Here is an 18,957-nt window from a genome sequence, read left to right on the forward strand (position 1 = left end):
CTTACCTTTTGTACAGTAAATGTGCGTATGACATACTCTGCCAATGGTTCTGTCTCAATTAATGTGACTTTAATATCTCCATAGACCTCTGTGTCATCTGGCCAGTATCGAACACACTTTACCTGAGGGGAAAAAAGAAAATAAAGAGCAACTAGCTCAAGTTGAGTCAGAGCTAACCTACATTTTACTTCACTTTCAAGCTGAAGCCAACGCAAATTGGGCTTTCTTCTGATGTACAGACCTTGTCAAAATTAACCGTATAAATTAGATCAAAATTCCTTTACTGTATATAGAAACCAGAGGAAGGATTTTTTTCAGTTCCCTCTGTTGTGAATACAAATTAAAAGGATGCATTTAGCTCTTCTTTAAGATAGTCTTCCTTAAATTTCCATACATGCCCTGACCATATATCAGGTTTACAGAATACCTGGCAGTCACTACCACCATTCCTTTTGAGAAAAATTTATGCTCTTGCTATTGCTACTGTAATTCTGAACTTTCTATGTTTAGCCAAAGAATTTCAGTTCATAGGGATTGTGAGGTACTTGTTGATACATTAAATTTGTTTGACTCTAAGCTTTCCTTATCAGATGTGGACACAACTTTGACATTTTACCAGCTGTGACAGGCCTCAGCTAAGGCTCAAGAAAGAAATCTCCTGATTGCATGAACATATCCCAAGCTTAGCCACTTTTAGAAGCCATGTGCAAAACTAACGGTAGAAATTAAAACCAAGGCTGTGAAGCTATAGAAGGGATATTTAGGCTAACAAAGACTATCAAGTTATTAAATGCTCTAGCATGAAAGAGTGGAACAGTACATAAAAGCTGAAGCAATTAGCTACTGCGAAGCAGGTTTCATGTTCCAGTTCCAGTCATAATTGGAAGGGGTTTTATAAATATTAAATATGATTAATGTAGGTTTGTTGTTTGGTTTTTTTACACAGAGGCATTTATTTCAAACCGAAGTGTCAGTAGAAGGTAAAATAGAATAAATAACAATAAATGAACAGAACCACCTGGCATTCAACCATAAGATCCAAAGGAAATCAAATACGAAGCAGCTGAATTACTAATGGCTGTGAGTAAACTATCATTTAAATTTTTCTTATTACCAAAGCAATGGAAGATGACAAACATCAGGACAAAATTTTTAAGAGCTTCGGTTTCTGGCTAAGAATGTCTCTAAACCAAAGACCACCAGGAGTGGGAAGAATATGCTGGGGAAAGCCACCCCAGACATACCTTCTTCTTATTCCCTAAAGTCAAGCCTATGCATTTTGAGTTATTCATGTTTGCTCCCATCGTGGGCTTTGGCATTGGTCTTGTGCTGACACAGGGACTTCTGGTTCATCTGAGTTCAAGAGAGTGAAGTGATGGGTGTTGAGGAGGCCAACGTTGCTGAGTGGCCCTGGGATCCAGCTGTGCACAATCTCCTATCACCACGGAATAGTGATCTTCTGAAGTGATTGGAAACTCTAGGCTTTGAACTGTCATTTAAAGAGCTCTTTTCATAGTTTGAACACCAGTCACATGTTCTCCCCACTCCGGATTTTTGTGGGTAGAGAAGTATTCAAATTATACAGATAAAGAATATTTATTACAGAAGTACATTTTTCCTTCTGTACTGAAAAAGGAGACAGTTTCTCAGTTAGCATAAATTTGTATAACTCTGCTAAAGCTGAGACTTACACCAGGAACATGATCCTTCTTAGTCTTGAAGGGAAGCAGCTAAGTATTACAAGATCTAGCATTTTAGAAAAAAAGCCAGAGTGGCTTAATTCTTTCCCTTACTACAGTAAGCAAAAGGCATTTCACTTGCTGAGCTTGCCTGAATAGCAGCACCGTGTTATACCCAGGCGCTGGTTTGGCTTTATATGTTGGGAAAGTGGTACCCTTACCCTGCCCACTTCCACCAAGTTGGTGACCATGACAACACTTGCAGAGTTTTCTTGCCAAATCATTCTCCAGAAATCCTTCACTGTCTCTTGCATTGGCCCTGGGGCAGGAGAAAAGACAAAAGGACATCTTAAGAGAGTGTATCAAATACCACCAACTCTTCTCAGCTGTTCCCCAGCTATTGCCCTGGTCCCACAGAATCCTACTCTCCCTTTCAGAGCAATCCTCTGCGATTTGGGGTTAGAGACACAGAACAGCCTGGAGCATTTTGAGAGATCAGACACCTCATCCTTCCTCACAGCGGGTATTTAAGGTTCTAGCACCCTGGAAAGAGACGTGATGCCTGTATTGTAAATAGTGGAGATAGTTCCAGTAGGTAATCATGTGCAAGTGGTGGGACATGGATGCATCATATAGTGAGTCTATAATTAAGGCTGTATTGAAATTTGTACCTGATGCAGCACTAAAGTTCCTCCATTTCACATTTTAATATTTATTAATTATGAAGGAGGAAGAAAACATGCAGAAATTAGCCCTTTTCTGAAGTTCCCCCAGAGCGAAAAATTTCAGGTTCCAACAGCCAGACAGCCAGTACTCACAAGAGGTTTATTAGACTAGAGCGTCTCTCAGACCTTGTTTTCTTCCTCTGTTCTACACTACAGATGAAATCCTCCTACGGACTCCTTTCGCCCACTCTGCCCATACTCCATCCTCCATGTTCTCTGCCTTGCTGCATTCCGTATACCCGTACATGCTCAAATGCCAGTTTTATTCTAATATGTTTCTTTGCTCTTTCAATAGGGACAAGCCAGCAATGAAGTCATAAAGCAGAATTTAAGACTCTGTGAACATCACATTTGCAGGTACAGAATGCACAAAAATGAGGACAAATAATGGCAGACAAAGTGGTCATGGCATAAGAGTTTGGCCAGTGATGCAGGAAAACAGCACCCTGTTGTAAAGAACAGGATTAGGGAGGTTTGTCATTTAACATGGATAGCCCTCAGCATTGAATTGTGTCTTTTTTTTTTTTTTTTTTTTTTTTCCCCTAAAGGCATAGGAAACTCATCAACTAACTTATACAAGGTGGTGTTCAAATGCATTTCCTACTAGTTCCCACTAACCAAAAGTTCATCAGTCACCAGCTTATTCATCCTGCTCTCCCCAAGCAATTTCACTCCAGAAGGTAAACCCAAGCTCCGTAAAGTCCTTTTTAGTTCTAATCTCATACTTCATGCACAAAGGACACATTATAGATTGTACTGCTACCTCTAAGTCTGTAGCATTTTTTATTCCTGTAGGTGAGGTTTTGCATTGAGTGCCTTGAATGTCTTAGAACATGCTATATCCTTCCCTTTTGCGCCCCTATACCAAGTTTTCAGACGTTCCCCAAAATAGAAGATGCCACCCTATAAATAGCTCTTACAACAGCCTAAAACAGCAGTGGTTTTACAAATATTTGGACATACAAGAATGAACTTGCCTTGAGTTGCAATGTAATGGTGAGGCCGGTGGTAGCCCTGGAAAAAAAGAAAATATGTGATAGTCTGTGAGATCACAGCTCAGACAAAGCACACCATGTATTTTATACTTCCCAGGTACCAACAACTGCACACTTAACAGTGTACTAACACTGGTTATCGAATGAGTGAAGATAGGCAACTAGGTTGCCCTATGATATTTTAAGCGATGGTATCTGGCTCAGGCTGAATAATAAGATCTTATTATGCCAAAGAGAAAACAGGAATGGGGCAGTTTTCACTATTTCCTCAAAGAAACACAAGCCCTGTGACTAACGTGTGGGCAACTCTGAAAACTAATAGGCAAAAAGTTGCACCTTCTGGTTTGAAAAAGAAGAAAGGTGTGCATTTGACTCCGCATGAAAATGCTGCATATCAGTCTCATGTAACTTTATTAGGTGTATTTTTCATCCCTTAAAGAAACTCCTCTGAAGGTTGTCATGTTCCTACAAATTAGGAGTTGCATACAAGAAACACATGTTCATTTGATCATTCTATGTGTGTGAGGAAGGCTGCTTTTTGAATCTTATTTTATAAAACTAAAAAAAAATAAGTCAATCTATTTACATGCCTTCTGCACTGCAACTTTATAAGAAGTCAATAAGTCTTATGTATCTACTAATGCTATTGTGAAAGGCTGATACTGATTTCTGCATATGTCATTTAGCCCACATTCCACTTATGTTGGTGGATCTGTCAAACATAGGAAACCTCCATCTGTCCAGACTGGTCAGACAGAATAAACCAGAGCCTGAGAACCTTCTCCCTGTCACAACACAGTGTTTGTGTAATGTTCAGCTGTCATTCATATCAGATCAACAGTCTGTCCCTATGTAAGATGCACCAAATTCATAAGCAGATTGTCAGGAGGAGTGTTTTTGTCATAGTGGGAATGTCCAGGAGCCTTACATCTATGTAATTGGCGTTTATGTAGTCGGAGTGAGGGTCCCCATCCAGCAGTTGCAATCTCACTCTTGAATGATCATCTGAAAGAAGGGAAGAAAAAAAAGTGACAGTAACGATACAGAGGACTTTGTAAATGCTTCATTTTATCCGCCGATTCCTGCAAGTGGATAACTGAATACTTACAATAATAAAAAAATGAAAGAACATCAGAGATATTCCTGTTCCTACAAGCCCTTTCTTTTGTGTTTAAGATGTAACATTTAGATCCTTAGGTTAGCGTTCATTCGTACTCTGTGTTCATTAAATTCACTGCTGTCACCATAAACCTTATTGAGCTTTTACACAGACCAGAAATGTTGCTTGGTTCGGGGGTCTCAGGACAGATCTTTGCAGGATGTATCCCCCATTACAAAAGCCATCTTCATGCCTGGAAGTAACAGCCTGCCTGCCTTCATCTGATCTATGGAAACTGAGGCAAGAGCTAAAACTGTCAAGATCAGGATAAAAATAAATAGGTCACAACAGAGGTATAAAAGATTAAGGAAGGTAAAATGGCAAATGAAATCCTGCAAACAAGAAATGGGGCAACCTGGAAACCTGAAAGGAAATACCAAAGGAAATCAGAGCAATGTTCCTTTATGCAACCCACAGAACTCATGGCAACAGAATGGCATAAAGGCAGTGTTAAAAAAAAAAAAAATTAGCAACGTTCATGTTTTTGAGGACTTCAAAGTTACTTTAGATAAGGCAATAAAATAACAGATATCAATCTTTTCATCTCCCAGTATGCTCTACAGTTCAGATGCAGAAAGGAACTACCCCAGCAGGCAGATTATGTCATGATTTTCCACCAAGGGAATATTTTGATCTTTCTCTGGAACAGCTGGTGCTGGGCTCTGTCACAGGAGATACTCTGTTTGCTGGGCTGCTGAGCTGATTTGGTCTGGCAATCCCAGCACTGGTATGCAATTAATTGGAGAAACGCTATCTGAGGGCCAGTTGCTTGGCAAAAGCTACTGGGTTACAGAGGTCACTGCTGGGCATGCTGGGCTCATTTTTAAAGGATTTCTAAAGAAGTATAATACAAAGTCCATTAAGTTTATTTCCTCTCTACCAGCTCTGTAGACCCTAGTTCTCAGTCAGTAGAGCATTAATGTTTAGAATCACTTTGCAAAATACAGGCCTAAGCATGATTTACATTCAATTAAAAAGAATCATAGCAATGAAACATAAAAATATGAGGTATGATTCTGCAGTAACTCAGTCAAAAAGGGTTTTAGTAATCACTTAATTAAACGTAGAATCAGATAACAATTGTGAAGACAGACGTGCATGCAGTTCTGAAAACCAAGATTTGGGTATATATTAAATATTCATTCCGTTATGTAAAGCAATGCTTCTCGTACACTGTTCATTCTTTGGGTGACATTTTCACACCCCAAAAATACAGCCACATTGCTGTATTTATCAAATCCCGTATTTGCATTCAAAAAAGGTTACACAGGTGAATCCATCCAAAGCTCTGTTATATTTGTATTAATAAAAACAACCTTCGTAGACATAGTGGAAGTAGGTATATTTCTCAGAGTGCTGATGTTGTTCCCAACTCTAGACAATTACCCGCGCTCAAGGCAACTGCACTAGGAGTTGCAGTAAATCATGTGGTTAGACAGACAACAAAAGAATTTATACTTAGAGCAATTCACAAAGACAGACAAAGAGCTGATTGAACTGGTCATCTAGATGAAATACACAAAATCTCCCGTAGACAATTTCACACTTGCAATTCAAGGCAGCAAACTAAGCTAGTTAAGAATCACGCAGAACAAAAGCAATGAAAACAAACCCTACAGCTAATGGCTGGGAGGGGAACATTTACTAACTCCTCTTGTGATGCCACGATATAATAACATTATGGAAGTCTTAACTTTTGCAACGATAGAACTAAAAAGTTATGACACCAAAAATGACCCTAATGACAAGTGAAAAGAATCTCAGGTTGATTTTTTAAGTGGGACAAAGACACTGTCTACGCACGGTGTGTAGCTGAAGTGCTCTGAATAGGCCTCAAGGAAGAACCTGCCTCTCTTCATTTAATAGAACCAAACCCCCAAATTAACTTTCAGGTCTTTGAGCCACTCTTTAGTTAAAAACTTAAAACAGACAGGATGAATACCTCCTGAGGGAGCTGGATGTGAAAGACCTGAGAAGCAGGCTGCAGAAGAGGCCTATGCATTTAAGACAATTATGGAAGAAAAGATGCTCTGTAGCTGTAAAAAGTGTTGTGGGTTGTTGGTTTTTTCCCCCTTTAACCCAAATATGGCTATTCTATATGTGAAAAACAGTAAAGGAAGAAGAAATTATCATTGGAAATTAATGAAATTTTTAAAAAAGGAGACATTCAGATTTAGGTCCAATTATATTTGGGGGCCAAATGAAAAATACTTTCAGCTGAACTTTGCTTCAGGAAGTCAGAATTCAAAATATTTCATTGCATATTTTACAAAAATGAGATTAATTCCTGTGGGAGATTTATTTCTCTTATAAGTGTGAACAGTGCAGCAGAAAAAAAAAATCTGTGTATATGCTAAGCACACAAAATACTAATGATGTCTTAATGGTGTCTTTAATCTTGTTCATAAGTTTAGGAGCACAGTCTGGATAAAAGTTCATGGAATAATTTACCTTGAAAATCCCCTTTTTTCCCCCAAACTTTGGAATTTGTTTTTGGTTTTTTGGTTTTTTTTGTTTTTTTTTAATGGAGAGGGGCAAAACCCAATGCAACTTATTGTGCTTTTAGCAGTAACAATCCTGTACTTAGGGTTTCTTGTCTACAGACTTCAAAGGGCTTTTTAAAGAACAGCAAACGTCTTCATTATATCTTCTCCCAATGGTTAAAATTAATTTCTAATTCTGCACCCTATCCACTGGACTACATTAGCTAAGGAGACTACATATTTGGCATACCAAAATGAAAGCGTCGCTCAACTCTTCTGTAAATTTATCAGACATCATACAACCTTGTGTTACAAATGGATTATAAGAAACTTTAAAAATGGAGGGAGAAAAGGAAGAAACCTTGCATGTCTGTAGCACTCAGGACTGCAAAAAATGGAAATATACTTTAACAAATGTATGATTTTATTTCTCCCTGTTTACTATAGTCTGTATGCAAGTTAGCAGAACTCTAAATTTATATGAGAAGTACTTTGACTGAAAATTGGTCTTAAAACAGATTTCAAAAATGACAAGAATTTCACTGAAAAGCATTGTGTTCCCATTTTAGCACACAAATGTTATCATTTCAAACTTCTGTCAAAATTCCCATTAGCGATCATTTGAAATATCATTGCAATTTTTCCACGTCTCGTTTTGATACCAGCACTGGATTAATCTCACACAACTTTCACCATCTAAATATTAGGCAGCTAGTCTAAACTGGCTGTCAAGGTTCCCCACATAGTCAATAGAGAAATACAGCCATCTTTTGAAATGATTCAATCCAGTTCTGGTACGAAATGATGATTTGCAAGCTCAAGGACACACTGTCCTCCCCTTTCTATCCCCACTGATCCTGGACTGTGCCTTGAGAACTGGATAATAGCAAGGTGTGATATATCCCATCCTCTCAGGATCACATACCATGGACATTGCACAGACAAGCAAGACTTTAGGCACTACAGAAGAAACCATGGAATAAAAATGCTTGGAAGATAGCACCCCTGTGAGTGCTGACCTCGTCCTGTAATATTATGCTCAGAAAAGGGAGAAAAGAAAAGGAAAGAAGGGAAAGAAAGCGCTCTCTTGTAAGTTGAAGCAAAACACAAGCTGATGTCTTCATTTTCTCAGCTCCAATCTGAGAATTTTCACTCTCTTATATGTAATGACTCTAAATTTGGAGAAGATGGGGAGAAACAGAATAGAACCAAAGGTCCCATATAGCTTCTGGATGTTTTCTCTTCTATGGAATGGGTTCAGCTCAACCCAAAAAAGCTCAACATCTCTCCCCTAACAACCACTTGCTGATGCACTTTGAAGGCCTCAATATCTAGGCCCTAAAGCAAATTTAAATCACTTTGATTCAGCACATAAACAGATCCCCTACCTACCCTTGCCCCTGAAAGAAAAATCCTGCATCTCCACAACTGTCTTTGTGTTTACAGCTTTATACCCAAAGCGCAGGAACAAACCTTGTAGACACTGCCAATATAACAAAAAGTTCAAGTAGGGCAGCTCCCTCCAGCATGGCAAATCTGTGCAATTACAGTGCATCTTTCCAACAACAACAGTGGATTTCTGTAGTCATACAGACACCAAATCCACTCCTCAGCTTTTCCTTGTCTCCAAAAAACATACCAGTGTTGCAGATTGAAGGGAACCCTGAAAAGCTGGGGTTTAAAGCATGAAAGAGCTTAGAACTCTCTTGCATCTCCTCTCCATGAATGGACTTAGCCTCATCTGCAGTTTTGGTTTGCAAATGTAAGAACAGCAGATGTTGGGGCTGGCAGTAAGATCTAGGTTTTCATAGAGAGGCATGATGTTAATACAGCCCTGGGAAAGCAGTGAGCCACATAAAACAGTCCTGTAAGTGTACTATTACCCAGAAGGCCATAAAGACAAGATATAATCTGCTGTGATTCACTGAGCAATGCTACTTATTGCAAGAGCTTACAAACCCACATTTTAACAAAAGTCTCTGATGCAGTTACAAAAGTTAGATCAAAACCTGACTTTTCAATTCACTCCCCAAAAGGCATGGGATATCTTGTTCCAGGAGTGATGAAATGGTAACTGTGGTTAAATAAATAATGTTAATTGCCATCTGCAGCCTTTTACCAAATAAGCTGGTAGGAGCAATTGGTGCATGCTCAGAGTTTTACCCACAATTACAATTCTAGTACAACAAAGCAGCTAAGGGTATAATTGTTTTCCACCTCCCCTCCTCTGCTCAGGCTTTTCCACAGTTTGTACCCACTGAGCACAATTCGTTTTCAGAATCTGCCAGAGGGAACTACTTTCCTGCTATTCTCAGCTCTGCTATCAATTCTTTATTCTGGATCCTGTTGCTGCCTTTACTCAGGAAAGTTGCCCAACATCACCCATCAGTAGGGTCTGGCTCAAGGCTTAGCCAGTGACACCACTGATAATTTCCAAATGGTTTTACAAAATGTCTGATGAATGATATGCTCCTTCCTTAGGCATCCTCCCTTCCTTCTCCCTAGCCTTCTCAAAGTAAAGCAAGGATTTCACTCCATTTTATCACTCTTTATTGCACATTACTAAATTCTCCCTGCTGTCTTTTAGAAGACCTGTTGTCTCCTCCTCAAACTCTTTGTTCTGATATATATTTGAAGTGAAGAAAACCCACTCAACTTTGTTATTTACTTCAACTCTTCTGCATCCTTCCTCTCTTTCACTACCTTGCTTTCTTTATCTATGCCTCTTATCTATCCACCCTCTCAACCTCATTCTGAAATCTTTCCCAACAGCCCTCAAACTTGAGCTTCTTTTCAGATGTTTTATACCGTGCAGATACGTCTTCCTTTAACTTTGATTACATTTTGCATTCCCTTATTCAGGTGCATCACCTCCTATCTGTATTGCTACTGTATTTATATTTATAGGTAAAAGGCTAACATCACTCTTCATTAGACAACAATTCATCTTTGTGAACACCTTCCCTTTAGATAATACCCCATTTATCTTCCTTGATTTTGCTTCCTTAATTTCTTCTCACATTTCACTTGGAGTTCAATGTTTTCTGTGTGACCACCTTCAACATAAATTAGATGGTGGCTATTGCACACAGTCTTGTCTCTTTTCACCTCCACTTTCACATCATGTTAACTGCTTCCTCAAAATCATATGGAGAAACAGAGAGTCTTTCATGTTTCCTTCCTTATACTATGGCACTTCCATCTTCAATCCAGTATGTAGTTGTTATAGCTGGATGATTCATCTGTCTTAGACTAATTTAATCTAAGCTAATCATATAGACAGGTAAATTGAATCTCTGTCTGGAGCTATCTCTCTTTGCCACTAGGAACACAGGAAACTTACAGCGAGGTGGAGCTTTTAGGCAGCTGAAGTTAAGGGAGACGATTTTCACGCTAACTGTAATACTCTGGTACTATCACTTCCATTTTCCACATGGAGAAACAAAGACTGATGGAACTGGTGACCTGCTCACAACCAATGCAGAAAGCCAGCAGCAGAACTGGGATCAGATCAGGGCTCACAGCCTTCTGATCTTCCATTTCCAGACTTCTTCATCTTTACCATGGGGTCCCTGAACTGAGCTGTTCTATGCCATGCCCCCAAAATTGTTACATGAATAATTTCTTTCAAGTCTTAAAAGAAAGAGAGGAGTAGTTATGTGTGAGATGATCTTCCTGTGTGGCCAAGGGTTTTTTTTTTAATTCTTTAGTAAAATCTGTTTGTTCTACAGGAAATACATATTTAACCTGAGAAAAAATACTGTACTAAATACATCACTCAGCGTGACTTAATTTTGCTCTTATAGCATTCTATAGATTTATCCAGTCATGAAAATCGATGGCACATTCGCTTATTTTCTTATTCCTTGTTCTGATGGTCTTAGGCCTGGCTTCTCCAACTTGATGCTGCTCAGGAGCCCTTAAAAAGAATTATTTCTCACACCTTCTCTCCCCAGTCATTATAAGGAATAATGAAACACTGGGGTAAGCTGCCTGGAGAGCTTGTGGAAAGCTAAACTTTGGAGATCATTAGGAAGAGGCTTCACAAATATCTGATAAAAATGACAGAGGTCAATCTAGTCCTGACTTGGAGAATAAAGCTGACCTAAATGGTTTTATGGAGTTCTTCACTGCCCTGCAGTTCTGCAGTGTATCAATATTCCTATAACATCAACAGTAACTGGTTATTGAAAGAAGTAAAACTAAAAAGCTTTAGTGCCTTTTCAGCTGCCTTATTGTGATTCTGAGGCAGAAGCTGTACTTGTCTTGCACATCAAACCAGCTCTCTGGGGACAAGCAGCAACTGCTCCACTGGTTACTGACCACAAGGGAAGGAGAAAATCTGATCTCTGATCCATATCTAAAAAGCTGATACATCTGCATCTCCTTTTGTGCTCCCATTTGTTGCAGTGAAAGTTCCAGGTTATGTAGTAAAAATGGACAGGAAATAGGCATCATCACCCACTGGCAAAATCTGACAAAAGGTTTTAGCCCTTAAATCACAAACATTATGCACAAAGCAAGGCAGATAGAAACTATGTAAAATCTGTAAAGTCATGCCATGACTTTATTTAAAACAATGAAAAAAAAAAATCATAGAAACATAGCCTGTAACAAACAGATCGAACTACTGAATGCTCAGCACTGTAAACCAGCTTTTAGTGATATTCTGAAACACACCCTTTTCCACAGGATGCATATAAAATCTTACAGAAAGCTCAGTTTAATGTGAATTTACACCTACAGGAGATTATGTTTCCGTATCTGTTCTTATTGCGGTTTTCGTCTTCCTTGGCTGTATCCCAGGATGCTGTCTGCCCCTCAGGTAGTGCCTGCAAAATAAACAATAGCGGAGTGTTTATAAAAATCTGGCCAATGCCTTCAGGTGGATTAAGATGACTGAGCAGGGCAAAAATAAAGGCGCTGCATAATTCAGTAGTCAACCAAGCAAACAGCTGTTCTTGAGGAAAGGGCGCATCCACTAATTCAAAAAGCAGAGCTTCGTGCAGACCATTTGCATCTCTTGGCTTCTGCCAGTGAAGAATCATTTTTCTCCTGCTACTTCAGATCTAAAAGGATCAGAGCAATTTGTTTCTGGTTGCACAGCCACAGGTTAACCTCATTTCCCCTGTAGAACATGGTCTGTGGAGATTTCACATACATACCCTTCTAAGAAAACCCAGATGGCTGAGGCATAGTGTTCAGTCTTTCATATCTAAGTTGAAAACAGATACAGTGGTTTCACCTATTTCTATACTAATAATGGAGTGATGCAATACAAACCACTAGCTGGTTTTCTTTGGGGAAAAATAAAAAAGCCGGGGTTTTAGATCATGTGTAAGCAAGAGAGGCAAAACGAGGTAAAACATGCTCATGAAGTATGAAAATAAGTAGTTATTTTCCTAAAATCTGCTCTTTTAGTTGAGAACGGATGGGATACAGAAACTGGCAGCTCATGGTGCTAACCTACCCTACCCTACAGCCTGGGCCTACAACTAATTTGAACACACTCAGATGAGCCACCTTCCCCTTGAGACACATCCAGGGAGGATTTTCAAGGCAGAGTCAGGAAAACAGCAGTCGTCACAGGATCTGGCTGGAGGATGGTCTTGCTTTCCTTGGAAGATGGCCCGGATGCCTGTAAGCAGGATGATCCCTCTCCCTGTCTCAGGATGGTCGGGGATGTCAGCACGGGCAGATCAAAGCAGCAGGCACACCAGTGCCTTCTGCTGCAACAGCAATGGCACCCACTCCCCGGGTATCGCCGGCATCACGACTGGATGGAAAGCCACGACCTACAAACTGCTGCTGTCGGCTGCAGCCAGCCCAGCCTTGACTTGTGCCAAAAACACAGGTGAGGAGAAGAATGGCTCGCACTGAATTGCCTCTATAGATCTGCATCCTCCAAGATCTACTCCCTAACATGATCCTACATTACTAAAAACAACAGCAACATTATAAATTGTATTGTTTATGGTCCCTAGGGACTTATGGGGTTTTTATACCTCAGTCATTGTAGAATCATATCTGCCTTAGCTAGCAGTGGGTAGTTTGACACAGCTGTGCTAGAAAATGAATTTCTATTCATCTTCACAAGCCATCCAGGTCTATTACAGTGCCTGAATGCAATAGCAGAGAGACACAATTATTAGGATCTACTACACTGACATTACAATTAAACTTAATACGAGCAAACCCCTGGCAGACCAGATCGTTGTGAATTTCCCCCAAAGGGGTTCCAGGACAGAAAATGTCAGGCACTGACTGCAGCACTGCCATGAGCATTGCTGACAAAAGACAGGGACAGTGAGTTCCTATTCAAAAGCCCAGGAGAAAGAGTAATAACTCTGTAATTGGTGAAGTCTTTGATCACACATATATTTCCTTTACAGACAGCTGTTTCCAAATAACAGCTCATCTTCTGAGCAAAAAAACCCCAACCAACAAACCCCCACACAACAAAACAATCCCCAAGTAAAAGAAAAGAGGTGAGGAAGGTTCATTTTCATCTTCAAAGACTAACGAAAAAGGTGTCTTATTTTTCCACTAATATCAAATTACAGCAGATTGACCAGAGAATGGCAACAGTCATTAGACATCTAATCATAGCCATCTGAAAAGAAAAAAAAGAAAATCCTTTCTCATGACTTCCACGTGGGAGAAGCTATCTTGGCCAAAGAAAATACATTCAGGTCCAATAAATCCCTTTTCAACAAACCCTATCCTTTCATGTGATCTGAACGTGAAATTCTCCATTGAAATTGATAGTTTTATATTTGCCTGATATAGCCTCCAAAGATTTAAGAGGCCAGGATTTTTCATCTGATTCAATACCAAAAAGTCTCTGCTTTTCACAGAACTATCCATCTCTGAAGAAAGGAAGCACAGCTCTGGTTGGTGAGGAACACAAACTGCCTTTGCATAGGTGTACCTTATACCCCTACTTTTATACACACCAGATGAACAAATTGGAGTAACTGCATGTACATGGGCGATACAGTGCAAATAATTTTTCTGTGAGATCACTAAAAATGCAGCACCAAGAATTGAAACTGCATTAGAAATACAAAGACAAAAATATCAATTATAATTTGGTTGCATCCAGAAAAAGAGGAACATACCTAATATTTTGTTGCTTCAGTTTTTGTTTGTACAATAAGTATCTCTATAATAGCAAAAAGGGTTAATCTTTCTGTTTCGCTCTGCATTATCAGCAATGGTAAGTCAGGAAAGATCACTCAGGCGTTGATATTTGATCCGCATTTCACAGGAAACGCTCCCCCTTCTTTCTTTGATTTGTTAACAGCAAAATTTCACTTTCGAAAAATCTGGACTTGATTTTTAGGCTTTTCTTCTTTTAGAGAATTTTTGTAAAATTTATACTAAAATATCTTCCCAGCAGTGGAATTTATGTTACGCCAAAGCTTTTTAAACTAAATTGATCTAATTTTTATCTGAAATTACAAGGATAGATCTCTAAAAGTCAGCTTCATCTCAATCAAGCTTTCTAAGCACCACGGCCCAAATGTAACTAAAGTGTTCACATTAAATTGAGGCTTATTGCAAGCCAATTTAAATTTCCAATGGACGCATTTAGTTAGTTCGCTGTTTGTTTTTAATTTAAATACGAAAACTTGAATCATTCATCTGCACTGATCTACCCCAATGCTGCAGTATTGCTGCCAAAGGCAACGATATCAATTAAAAGCCTTGCTGCTCATCTCAAAGCATGCCACAGAGACCTGGCCCTCTCCCTGCAGTCACTATCTTCTCAACAGTGGTGGCAAAACTGTTCCCACGATGCTGCTGTGACCCTGGGTTAAAAACTGCTTTGGGTAAAAAAAAAACAACCTGAAAAGAAATATTTCAGCCAGTTCAGTTCCCCATTCCAGTTCGTAGCAAAGCCTTAGGACAGCATTGTCCAAGGACAGCTTCTAAACTAACACCCTGCCGCCAAATATTTTGCAATGTCACATCATAGCCTGAACCTCAGGATCTCTTCTTTTGACCAGATAGAAAATGTGTAGCCAACGAGAAATGAAAGTGTTAAAATCCAGATGTAACTTCAATAAGCTGATGACTCTCAATAGTAAGATGCTTGAGGAAGGAGCCACAAAATCCAAAATAACTAAATGGCCTCAGTAATGCAGCAGGAGAACGTACTTTAGTGACATCCTAAAACATAACAGAAAATTAGTTTGGATGCTTAAGCTTATTATCTCCGTAGCCAGTAATTGGTGCTTGCAGCAAGTCTGTGGGACTAGTCCCACAGCTCACAACAAATCAGGGCCGATATGTTCTAAAAAAGGAACAGGTGACATTTAAACATGTCCCTTTTAAGTGTTTACGGTCATGCCTAATCCCAAATAGTGCTATCTACATCCAGTGCCAGTGATATATTTTTCTCTTGTGGTCTACATGTTTTATTGCTAAACAGAAGCAGCAGCTAAAAAGGCCCAAGTCACACTTTGGCCTCAGGTGCCGCAGGCAGACCCAAAATAACACGCATGGCAAGTGCTGACAGATTCCCACGTTCACACACACACACACAAACAGTTATCATCCATTTCACACCAGCAGTGACACCGCTTACACAATCATATCCTGCTTTTCATCTCAGTGTGGAGTTACATGCGAGATGGAAGCACCAGAAATATTTTTCTAGATGCCCTCAGTAAAACATGCTGCCTGTGCTCCAATAGTCTGTAGGTGAAGGTATACTTTAAACAAATATGGAAGGCAATTTCCAGGTTACTCAGTGGAGATGGGAATGTACAGAGATAAGAGACTGTCACGTGTGACTGATACACTCTGTTCAAAGTGATTTTTCATGAGAGTAAAATTATTTGGTAACGTCACTAAATAGGCTGTAATTTATGCTATCAATTTGCAAAGTAAGTAGAAAATCAGCTCCTTAGAAGAAAACACATATTTGGAGGTGACACTGATAGTAGTATATGAAAACATTTTAAAAGAGACATCAAATTCTTTTTTATGATTTTATCAACCATTCTGCAAAACCTTTTGCAAAGCCAGTTTTGCAGCTTTGTGTGCCTCCAGATTCCAGTCTGAGACACCGCTCTTAGCCAACTTAAACCTTCCATCTCCCTGGAGTTATAACACGCCTTGACATCCTCCCCGCATTTGTGGTTTTGCTAGTGGTGGCTGAAAGCTTTTTGGAGCTGAAGCGCTGCCGGTGTCCCATGCTCTAAAAACCAAATTCCACCATTGAAAATGACTGCTACTTCAGGCAATTACCTCTGATTGAAGGGTAGAACAGCGCATGTGATTTGAGAGCTTGTGGCGTTCTCTAAGCTATTTCTTGTAAAGAAAGGAAATATGCAAATCTATATAATGTCATCGTCATTATATACGTATGTAGATAGCACTTTCTGGGAAAGGCAGAACTTGTGGAGCTGAAAGTTGCATTGACATTTTTCATGCTAATGTGCTATTTTGATAATTACCAATGCCAGTGCCAGAAAATTACATATATGCCAGCACCTGTTTTCTTCTTGAACATCAAAAACTAGATCTTAGGGCACCTGTAATTGAGCGGAATGCAGTTGTGGGTACTATTCATGGAAATGGAGGCCAAGGGGGGGCTAAGTAAATCTCCTAAGAGAATTATTACCCTTTTTCAACATTAAACAGAGCTCTTTGTATTGATAGTTTAATTAGTGTGCTTGATTGTGGGGCATGAGTGACTAGACCTGGTTAACATACAGTTACCAGAAACATTTGTTGTGACAGTCTTTGATGCCATCTGATTAAAAAAATACTCCCTGGTGACAACCAGGAAAAGATTGCCTCTCAATTACAGCAAAACCCAGCCTCAATGATACAAACCCCATGGACTCTTACTTGCAGGGTGGAAAAGTGAGCTGTTTTCATTAAGTAACTTATTTTTCACAGCTGTTATGTTATTTTTAAGTAGCTCTAATGGCACTATGCATATTAATTGCTTATTGCCTTCCCACAAGCTTACTACATTCATTATAATTATCGCTTGCGAGAGCAAAGTTTCCACATATGTTTGATGCTATTTCCCTCTTCTGTTCTCTCTGCTCTAAATGTATATTCCTCTTCCAAGTCCTCCCCAGTGTCACGTTTCTTCTTGTCATTTGGATTACATTCCTGGTCATTCCAGCTTGAGGGGAAGAGGTGGGGGGAGGAAGCCTGCTTTCATTTTTGCAGGTTACTCTTTGCATGTCTCCTCACATGGAGTTGGAAGAGTATATCAGTTGAACATATTCTGAGCCAGAGGTTTGAGCATACTGGAAAACTCCACCTTCATTTATGGTACACGAGGCTCCTGCCCTTGCCTTTTTACAATTCTGCATTCAGGTCATGATGCTGTGATTTAATTTGATCAATCATTACAGAGTATTTGGAGCTCCCCAAAAGCTCAAGTGAAAACCCTTCCATTTCTTAAAGCCTGGCTTGCACTATTGTCAGCAAAAGCACATCAAGAAGTAAGGGACTATGGGACTCCAAGTCCTTCACTGAGTTCAGCACCTGTTAAATATTTACTGTCTGCTCTTTATGGGAGAGAGGGCACATACTAACGGATGAGCACAATGTCATTATCTTACTGCTGTAGTAAACACCTTTTCTTTGGACTAGAGCACCACCAAGGATTGCTAGCGCTGTAAAATCCTACCCTCATAAACAGAAATGAGATGGAGAAAGGAAAGGATTAAGAGGGTAAGTGAATTAAGGAAAAGAAGCTCTTAAAAAGTTCTCCTCCCCTCCCAAGCATCTAGCCTTTGCAAGTGCAACTTCTCTACTCATTTCTGTGAGCGAAGGTTCCTCTCACCTCATACTCCTCTTTAAATCCATAGCCCTGTCCTCGCTTCATCTGGGTGATGTGCTGCAGCAGGTCGGCCACTCGGATGGCTGGCTGGAACTGCCCCCGGGGGTAGGACATTTCCACCGGCTCGCAGCTCCGGTATGGGTGGGTCTGGATAGTCAAGGTCGGCTGGGTCATCTCTCCATGGCTACTGTCTGTTTTAAAGACAGGGAGGCAAAACAAGCTTTCACCTATCTGGTATTGCCATTCTCATTCTTGCTCCGTTTGTTTAGTTGTTTCTCTACCACCCCGTAGGCTGGTGCAGGCACAAGAAAGTAAAAAAATAAGTAGGAAACACACACTTGCCTACAGCTGCCTAGAAAGACTAAATCACACTTGAATATTTTTTTTGTGTTGAGGAGACAAACCCAAAGAGATAGGAACAGAGTAAATAGCCAATCAGGCTAATGAGGGTACAGCACATAGAGTGAAATTGCACATTTTGTAAGGGTGAGCTCTGCGTAATGACTCCAGTTGAATTACATACCTTTCTTCACAAACCTGCAAAGAACGTGAGTGAAAGTACATACAGATGAGCAAGATATTCAAGCGGGATTTGGGGTGTACAGCATGAGATAACTGAAAGGGGCCCAAGTTAATAGGAAACAAATTATTAGCATTTCAAATAAGTCACACAGGATGTTAGAGGCAAATTAAACTGCTTGGCTAGTTCAGGCCTAAAATTTACATGTCAATTACAAAGATGTAATATTATCAGAAATAATAAACCAGCATAAAAATATAGTTATCTTGCATGCAGAAACCTAAATTTCAGATATGTAAACGTAACAGAAAAAGTTTCTTTTTGAAAGAAATGGATTAAAAAAAAATCTCTGTCACTATGCAGATGGAATTGTAACCTCTCATATCCCCAGCAAAACTCTATATAGACAGCAAAATATTCCTGGTGAACTAATAGAAAAGAACTTAAATAACCAAACAATTGACTGTCACAATATTTATTTTTAACAACAGATACTCAGATTAAATGAAAAATTCAGTTTCTTATCTAGCAGAGCTGACCAAAGGTAAATAGTTGGCTAAATAAACCATTGGTTTTTCCT

At 39.6% G+C, this 18,957-nt stretch overlaps 1 protein-coding gene across 14 annotated transcripts in view; it reads right to left on the minus strand.

Moving 5' to 3' along the window:
* The window catches only part of PTPRT (protein tyrosine phosphatase receptor type T), a 507,468-nt gene that overhangs the window by 26,625 nt on the left and 461,886 nt on the right, over positions 1-18,957 (minus strand). For all 14 annotated transcript variants that reach the window (XM_030008888.1, XM_030008884.1, XM_030008894.1 and 11 more), the window contains 6 exons: positions 17,861-18,048; positions 11,786-11,873; positions 4,328-4,404; positions 3,382-3,418; positions 1,901-1,998; positions 6-122 (listed from right to left, as the gene is read on the minus strand). In XM_030008888.1, the coding sequence (XP_029864748.1) occupies positions 6-122; positions 1,901-1,998; positions 3,382-3,418; positions 4,328-4,404; positions 11,786-11,873; positions 17,861-18,048 (605 nt within the window). The remainder of the gene's footprint in view (positions 1-5; positions 123-1,900; positions 1,999-3,381; positions 3,419-4,327; positions 4,405-11,785; positions 11,874-17,860; positions 18,049-18,957) is intronic.

Source organism: Aquila chrysaetos, chromosome 3 (genome assembly GCF_900496995.4).
Source record: "Aquila chrysaetos chrysaetos chromosome 3, bAquChr1.4, whole genome shotgun sequence".
NCBI lineage: Eukaryota > Metazoa > Chordata > Aves > Accipitriformes > Accipitridae > Aquila > Aquila chrysaetos.